Here is a 10,201-nt window from a genome sequence, read left to right as displayed (position 1 = left end):
TATCATGATTCTAACAATAACACATTGACTAATATTATGATTCTAACAATAACACATTGACTAATATCATGATTCTAACAATAACACATTGACTAATATCATGATTCTAACAATAACACATTGACTAATATCATGATTCTAACAATAACACATTGACTAATATTATGATTCTAACAATAACACATTGACTAATATCATGATTGTAACAATAACACATTGAGTAATATGATGATTGTAACAATAACACATTGACTAATATCATGATTGTAACAATAACACATTGACTAATATCATGATTGTAACAATAACACATTGACTAATATCATGATTCTAACAATAACACATTGACTAATATTATGATTCTAACAATAACACATTGACTAATATCATGATTCTAACAATAACACATTGACTAATATCATGATTCTAACAATAACACATTGACTAATATTATGATTGTAACAATAATACATTGACTAATATCATGATTCAAACAATAATACATTGACTAATATTATGATTCTAACAATAACACATTGACTAATATTATGATTCTAACAATAACACATTGACTAATATTATGATTCTAACAATAACACATTGACTAATATCATGATTCTAACAATAACACATTGACTAATATCATGATTCTAACAATAACACATTGACTAATATTTAACACATTATTGTTATTAAAATTATTGTTATTAAGATTATAACAATGACTTAAAATCAAACATACTTTTGTCAGTAACACATTGATTCTAACAATTATAAACCGACTAATCATAATTTTAACAATAACGTTTTGACGAACGAGATATCTGATAATAGCACTGTGACGAATCATGATGAAAAGCGATAAATATGCCAATAACACTGATTTGGAAGATTTAACATTTACTCAACAAAATATCAAGGTAATAACAATAACCCAATAACACGATAACAAAACATCTGACCAAAAACTGGTTGACTCATTACAGATCTGGCTAACAAAGTAAATACAACCGACTTTATTTCTGAAAATAACACAAAAGACGAAATAAAGATACTAGTATGACAAAAATTAATACCTACAAATATGTAATATTGCAGCAATACAATAATTAAAGATATAAGATTTATTTCATTGTGATAACAAAATAAACAATGCTGAATATAAAAGAAAAGAACACTATTATCTACGAATATTATCTGTGGATACATTTATTATTTTCTATGGTTATCACTTTGAGTTTATTTGTAGCTATTCATATTTGATATATAAATATATACATATTAGAAAGTCGTTCAGACTTAAAAGTTGGTTAAACGTGTGACAAATCTGATAATATGACTGGACACAACTCTGATATCAATTAAGAGACAACTGACAACTCTGATAATACGACAGTCAGTGGACACTGATAACTTTGATAACACTACAGTGGATTCTGACAACTCTGATAACACCACAGTGGATTCTGATAACTTTGATAACATATTACTGGATACTGACAACTTTGATTATACGACAGTTGATACTTACATTTCTGATAACACTGTAGTTGATACTGACAACCATGATAACACTACAGAAGATCCTCAAAACTCTAAGACCACTACCATGGATACTGACAACTCTGATACATTATAGTGTATACTGACAACTCTGATAACATTAGAGTGGAAACTGACAACTCTGATAACATTACAGTGGATACTGACAACTCTGATAACATTAGATTGGAAACTTACAACTCTGATAACATTACAGTGGATACTGACAACTCTGATAACACTACAGTGGATACTGACAACTATGTTAACACTTCAATAGATACTGACAACCTTGAAAACACTACAATATATAGTGATAACTAAGATAATGCTACAGTGGATACTGACAACTCTTGTAACACTACAGTGGGTACTGACAACTCTTATTACAATACAGTGAATACTGTAGATACTGACAACTCTCTTGGCATGACATTAGATACTAACGACTCTGATAACACTACAGTAGATACTTACAACTCTGATAACACTTTGTGTTCAGTAGATACGGACAACTTTGGTATCATGACGTTAGATACTAACGGCTCTGATAACACTACAGTAGATACGGATAACTTTGATATCATGACGTTAGATACTAACAACTATGATAACACTACAGTAGATACGGATAACTTTGATATCATGACGTTAGATACTAACAACTCTGATAACACTACAGTAGATACGGATAACTTTGATATCATGACGTTAGATACTAACAACTATGATAACACTACAGTAGATACTGACGACTTTGATTACACTACAGTAGATACTAACAACTCTGATAACGATTTGTGTACAGTAGATACGGACAACTTTGATATCATCACGTTAGATACTAACGACTCTGATAACACTACAGTAGATACGGACAACTTTGATATCATGACGTTAGATACTAACAACTCTGATAACACTACAGTAGATACGGATAACTTTGATATCATGACGTTAGATACTAACAACTATGATAACACTACAGTAGATACTGACGACTTTGATAACACTACAGTAGATACTAACAACTCTGATAACGCTTTGTGTACAGTAGATACGGACAACTTTGATATCATCACGTTAGATACTAACGACTCTGATAACACTACAGTAGATACGGACAACTTTGATATCATGACGTTAGATACTAACGGCTCTGATAACACTACAGTAGATACGGATAACTTTGATATCATGACGTTAGATACTAACAACTATGATAACACTACAGTAGATACTGACGACTTTGATAACACTACAGTAGATACTAACAACTCTGATAACGCTTTGTGTACAGTAGATACGGACAACTTTGATATCATCACGTTGGATACTAACGACTCTGATAACACTACAGTAGATACGGACAACTTTGATATCATGACGTTAGATACTAACAACTCTGATAACACTACAGTAGATACGGACAACTTTGATATCATGACGTTAGATACTAACAACTCTGATAACACTACAATAGATACTGACGACTCTGATAACACTACAGTAGATACAAACAACTCTGATAACACTTTGTGTACCGTAAATACGGACAGCTTTGATATCATGACGTTAGATACTAACGACTCTGATAACACTACAGTAGATACGGACAACTTTGATAACTGACGTTAGATACTGACAACTCTGATAGCACTACAGTAGATACGAACATCTTTGATAACATTACCGTGGATATTGACAACTCTGTTAATACTGCAGTAGATACTGATACCTCTTATAACACAACAGTGGATGCTGACAACTATGATAACACTAGTGGATTTCTGACAACTTTGATAACACTACAGTGGATTCTGACCACTTTGATAACACTAGAGTGGATTCTGACAACTTTGATAACACTACAGTGGATTCTGACAACTTTGATAACATATTACTGGATACTGACAACTTTGATTACACGAAAGTTGATACTTACATTTCTGATAACACTATAGTTGATACCGACAAATCTGATAACTCTATAGTGGATACTGACAACCATGATAACACAAAAGTAGATACTCAAAACTCTGAGACCACTACCATGGATATTGACAACTCTGATACATTACAGTGTATACTGACAACTCTGATAACATTACAGTGGATACTGACAACTCTGATAACATTAGAGTGGATACTGACAACTCTGATAACATTAGAGTGGATACTGACAACTCTGATAACATTACAGTGGAAACTGACAACTCTGATAACATTACAGTGGAAACTGACAACTCTGATATCATTACAGTGGATAATGACAACTCTGATAACATTACAGTGGATACTGACAACTCTGATATTAATATCGTGGATACTGACAACACTATAGTTAATACTGACAGCCTGATAACACTAGGTTACTACCTATTTAATAGTTTTACATTTGATGTCAGTTGGTTTTTGGGAAATGCTCTTTTGATCTTCTATTCATATTTGATATTTGCAATCTTGTTCTTGATTATTCCTCCTTAGATAGTAAGTGGCTGGTTCATAATGGTCAATCAAGATTTTTTGTTATTTTTCTATTTATATATTATTTTTTCCTTCATTTTGTTGCATTTCAGATATTCTTCTATTTAAAATTGTTGTTGGGAGCTTTCTAGGTAGAGGCGTTTCTTCTTTGATAACATTTTTTGGTATGTGTAATCAATGTTGGTTTGTGAAGTTTTAAATTTGTAGATGTAATATGAACGCTTTTTGACTCAATAAAAATATGTATTTCATTTTCGTTAATAGAAGGGAAAATTAAATCAACAAAAACTGATACTAAACAAATAAGAAAACTTTCACAGTACTTTTTCTATCTTAATTTCTCAACGTATAATTGTTCATTATAAAAAAATCAAACCTAACTTAGTTGAAATGAAAATGAAGGTGAATTCATGTCAACATATTCTAAAAAATTTGAATATATAAATTTACATACTTTATTTATGAATGACTGTTAAAGAAATAGATCTTAATAAATTTGTCATGCATTTCAGGCAAAAGATTTCTGAAAATGGACTATGAAAATCAGTAGGAGAAAAATTTTGGACACTTTATTTCATATTTTCTGCTTTATATATCTATATGATAAAAGACATGAAGAACAAGAATGTGTCCATAGTACACGGATGCCCCACTTGCATTATCATTTTCAATGTTTAGTGGACTGTGAAATTTGGGTGGAAAATCTAATCTGGCATTAAAATTAGAAAGATCAAGTCATAGGAAACATGTGTACTAAGTTTCAAGTTGATTGGACCTCAACTCAATCAAAAACTACTTAGACCAAAAACTTTAACCTGAAACTTGCACTATCCTTTCTATGTTCAATGGACAGTGCAATTTGGGTCAAAAAATCAAATTTGGCATTAAAATTAGAAAGATCGTATCATAGGCTATACAAAGTTTCAAGTTGATTGGACTTCAACTTAATCCAAAACTACCTTGACCAAAAACTTTAACCTGAAGCAGGACAGACAAACGGACAGATGAACAGACACACAGACCAGAACATAATGCCCCTCTACTATTGTAGGTGGGCAGACACACAGACCAAAAACATGATGCCCCTCTACTATCTTAGGTGGGTCATACAAATGGAACTTTTTATTTTGGGGGCTCTTTATAGCTTGCTGTTTGGTGTGAGCCAGGGCTCCTTGTTGAAGACCTTGACCTGGATGGAGACTTGTCTCATAACACATCTTTTCATATCTAATCAGAAGGTTTTATCTGAACTAGTTTTGGTACCATATGAATCATGGAAAAATCAAATATTTGACTGATCATTTTTATCATCTTTTAAATCTTCAATCTTCAGTTTCAACAAGTGCAAATCTTCTTTTTTTTATGATTTAAAATTTTATCTTTGAATGAAAATTTGAGATATGAATTCTTTTTCCTTTTCATTTCAACCAAGTGTTTTTGATACTTAAGGGCAATTTATTTTTCTATGAAGTTTTTTGTTGTCATTTTTGTATTTTAATACATTTTGTACAGTATGATTTTGATACTAAAGATATATTTTTCAATTAAGTTTTTTGTTGACATTTTTGTATTTTAACCAAGTATGATTTTGATACTAAAGGGCAATGTATTTTTCTATGAAGTTTTTTGTTGTCATTTTTGTATTTTAATACATTTTGTACAGTATGATTTTGATACTAAAGATATATTTTTCAATTAAGTTTTTTGTTGACATTTTTGTATTTTAACCAAGTATGATTTTGATACTAAAGGCCAATGTATTTTTTTATGAAGTTTTTTGTTGACATTTTTGTATTTTAACCAAGTATGATTTTGGTTCTACAGTCTAATGAATTTTTCTATTAAGTTTTTTGTTGACACTTTTGTATTTCAATCAAGTATGATTTTGATACTAAAGGCCAATGTATATTTCTATGAAGTTTTTTGTTGACATTTTTGTATTTTAACAAACATATGATTTTGATACTAAAGGCCCATGTATATTTCTATGATTTTTTGTTGTTGACATTTTTGTATTTTGACCAAGTATGATTTTGATACCAAAGGCCAATGAATTTTTCTGTCCAGTTTTTTATTGACATGTTTGTATTTAAGCTAGTTGTTTCTTGTTGTATTTTTTTTTAGCCATGGTGTTGTCAGCTTTTCTTCTACCAAGGATTGATAGTAAGATACAAATCCTTCCTTTGACTTACAAGTTTTGAATGGATGGCCCTTTGATATCGTCCACCTCATTTAATAACAGGTACATATTGGACAAACAAATATAATAAAACACAAGCAATTAGTTTATTACAACAATTTTTATTTCTCTGGAATTTTGCTCAAAATATTTGACAATCTCGTATTAAAATTCCCTAAAATTTTTCACAAGTCCCTAAGCATCAAGCTCAGCTCCACACTTCACCACACACATCATTGCAATCTTTCATTTCCTCATAGTCAGACACATTCAGACAATAATCAATTTCAGTGTATTTTTGGTAAACCTCGTGCATGATTGTCTAAGATTTTCTGAAAATTTGATACATCTTTTTCAGTTATTTTTTGTTCATTCTGGCATTGAAATGATAAAAAATGTAAATATATATTTATTGGGGAATCATAAAAGAAGTATAGTTAAGAAATGTAATATCGGACATCTTGAAACAATCTAAAATAATTGCTACAGATATACATATAAATATGTCTTTCTCTAGTTAAAATCAGTACAAAAAGATAAAGGAAAGATTTCAGCAGTCTCTGACATTAATATTACTTTACAATTAAATACACATGTAGTAATTACATGCCAGTTTAAAATCTGCACTTTAACATTTTTTTAAAACATCATAAATAAATGGTCAGCACTTAGAAATAACTTAGTACTTGTTTTTAGATAAAAGAAAAAAACAAAAAAAAAATCATTCTGTAACAAATCACAAACCAAAAACAAATTGGTTAATTATCAAAAAAATAAAATCTGGCAGATCGAATAAATATCAAGCTTAAAATTTGTTCAATCTAAAAAAAATATTCAAACAAACTTCAACAAAAACAACAAAACATTTACAAATTAAACTGCAAGTAGATCTAAACAGCCTGGCCAGAAAGTATAAAAATGTCACACAAAGAAAAAACTCTCCAAATAATGATTTTTCACTTTCATACACAATAACATATATAAACATACATTCAACAAACATCTTTACTATACAAATAATTTGCACCAAATACTTTTTTTAACATGCACCATTAAATAAAATGTCCACTTCCAACACAATGGAACTGGCTATAATTACAAAGGAATAATAATGAGGTAAATCTTAAAGCTTTAATTTAATTGGTCACCCCACTACAGGGCAACTCTTCTGATTGGTTTAACAATGTCATGTGACAAAAAATTCAAATATTCCATGGCACAAAAACATATTCCTTCAACTGAAGAGTTGATGTTTGACAGAACATACTTTGACGTGGAATGCTTTACAAAGTCATGGCCATTCAAATGTACATTTATTTTGATCATCATGAGGTATGCGGCACATATGTGACCAAGACGTGTTTCTTGTCCAGAGACAACAAAATACATATATAATACTTGGCAACTCATTGTCAACATGAACTGCGTTTTTTTTTTAATAATACTTTTGCGTAGTTTTCCCCATATCCCATTATAACAAGTTGTGAAGACTAGTTTTAAAACTGCAGTCAGTTGTCGACTCCCTTACTCTGTTAGATTGACTAGCACACCAGTTACTTCCCTTGGCTAGCCTGCAACCGTTAGGAATTAGATTCCACACAATGAGTGACTGCTAAATGATTGAGAGATCACCGTGATTGTAATAAAATAGGCCGTAGTTTTAAACTACCGTACCCACAAATACTTGTAAGTCACGCTTTATTCCTTGGCTTAATTATGTTCGCAGGCCAAGCCAAATGTCCTTGTTCTTTTTAAAGCACAATGTTTTACTCCTGATTTTTATCCAGCATGAATATCCTGAATGTGTGCACCCATACTGTCCAAGCTGCCATGTAATGGAGGACTTTGAGCAGATCCCATTGACATGGGACTCATGCCGTGGGCTCCGTGTCCCATCATCATATGATGCGGATGCCCTGGTATTAGCATTGCTTGCGAATGAACTGGTGGTCGTAACTGTGACATCTGAGAGTATGAACTACTGCCAGTGACAGCAGTACTTCCGAACATGTCACTACTATGCATACCCTGAACTCCAAGCATATCGTATCTTTGTCCTTCCATATGAGAATATCCCTTCATTTGATCATACATTTCACTACCATGTCTTCCTTGGAACACTGGAATTAAAAAAAAATAATAATATTAAATTTTTTATCATGTAATTAATTCTTTCAAAACTTAAATTGTCACTTTATAAGTATGCATTGCTATATACTTTTGCTTTGCTTATTTAAGCCCAATATGACACAGAACTTCAAAAAATGTCTTATTTTTTCTTCTACATGTTATTAGGTAGCTGTCTCATTTGTATATACCCAATATCTCCTTCACATTCAATCTCAATATTAATTCAGAAAGATTTCATGTGCTTTAACAATTTGTACATTGTTTGTTTTCTATGAGCTTATCCTTTGAACCAATTAAGCTTCACATTAACTTTTAAATTGTGAACAAATTACACTTAAACTGTGAACAAATTTACTCAACCTTTGATGAACTATTAAGCCTAATCTGAGATTAACAGATTCATCTTAATCTGATCTTTCAATTTATCAGAACACAAAATATGTACAGGGGTGTTTAAACTACTTACTGTGAGGACTCATATGTGCCATGGCCTGGCTATCCCAACCCATACTCTCTGGACTATATCCATGACCTCCTGGTGCTGAAAAGATTAAGACAATGATTATGTTTGTCTTAGTATTTATCTTTATGAAACATCTGTTTTTACATGCAGTATAATTATTTTGTATTCAGATCAAATATTTGTGGTTAGAAACTTCACCGATTGTATTAATACTTTCGACATTTGAAATTTCGACAAAATTAATATTACTGTTTTGAACCTAAAGTGCTATTAACAAAAAAACACTTTTATTGCCGAACAATAGTGCTTATATACATAGTTTTTTTGAGAGAATATCTTACTCCTAACAGCATGTGAAACAAAGAACGGCCTTGTATAAACTGAAAACAGATAGGGAACACTTAGAGGTACATCTAGATCACATTTAAACCATTTAGTACCCACTTACAGACCCTCGTTATGAGGGAAGAGGAATTTCAATTGGAAAGATTTTCGCTCCTCAGGAGATGTGAGATTCTGTCAAGAATAACAAGCTTAAAAGAAATGCAATTTGCATAAGAGCCATGCCACCAAAGATAAAAGTTTCATCTCAGAGTTTTACCTTTAGACTGCTTACAGAGAGCTAATTAACAACAACCCACAGATGAAAACTAAATTGCTGATGATATATGCCAATTTTGTGTTAAATAGCTTTTTAAAATATCAGGATACCGAGGGCGAAAATATCCTTGTAGATAAAAAATATCAGCGCACAAGTGAGAAATTGATAGAAAAGAAAATAAAAAGCAAGTTTGCATATATTTATAAAGCACTTAAGTACTAATTATTATGCAAACTACTGTTGAAGTTCCGCAGAAACAAAGACCAGAAACAAAGACGACAAAAATTAATATTTTTATTACGACATAAAAAAGTTCGTTCCTCAATAAAAGGCATCAACTTGCACTATACTAGAAGGCACTAAATGCTTTATGAATTATGTATAAAATCTTTAAGGTTTTTAAATATATATAACTGGAACATGCAGAAGGAAGTAAATTTAGTTAATACTTTTCTCTTATTTGCATATTTTTGACAGTTGATGGGTTTATGGGTTTAATATTATGTAAGACTACAATGGTTTATTGTTTCATTTGCAACATGCCAAAATGACCGTGTCATGAATTTTATAGAGAAAAACCAATGGTAATGTGGTTATAATGACAAATGTCTTCATTTCATTTCCATCATTTTTATACCTACTAAACAATATACATTAGATTTTAATTAAGAAAAGGAAATCATAATTTTTGTGTTTATTTTTTTAAAAATATACCTTGTCTTCACACATTATTTAAGTTTCAGATCAGCACAGCCCTATTGGTCATTTTTGATAACAAATCAGCCTAAAATTTCCTGTT

The 10,201-nt window shown here is 30.9% G+C and overlaps 1 protein-coding gene across 1 annotated transcript; it reads right to left on the bottom strand.

Annotated features, from left to right (window-relative positions):
• Positions 1 to 6,310: 6,310 nt before the first annotated feature.
• LOC139516252 (uncharacterized) lies at positions 6,311 to 8,937 on the bottom strand. Its single transcript, XM_071306248.1, has 2 exons — positions 8,805 to 8,937; positions 6,311 to 8,328 (listed from the first exon to the last, which is right to left on the bottom strand). Exons 1-2 carry the CDS (start codon positions 8,845 to 8,847, stop codon positions 7,988 to 7,990), a joined length of 384 nt encoding a protein of 127 aa, XP_071162349.1. The 5' UTR covers positions 8,848 to 8,937; the 3' UTR covers positions 6,311 to 7,987.
• Between the last annotated feature and the right edge of the window lie 1,264 nt (positions 8,938 to 10,201).

This window comes from Mytilus edulis, chromosome 3, assembly GCF_963676685.1.
Source record: "Mytilus edulis chromosome 3, xbMytEdul2.2, whole genome shotgun sequence".
In the NCBI taxonomy this organism is placed as follows: Eukaryota; Metazoa; Mollusca; class Bivalvia; order Mytilida; family Mytilidae; genus Mytilus; species Mytilus edulis.
This window is presented reverse-complemented; position numbering and strand designations above follow the sequence as displayed.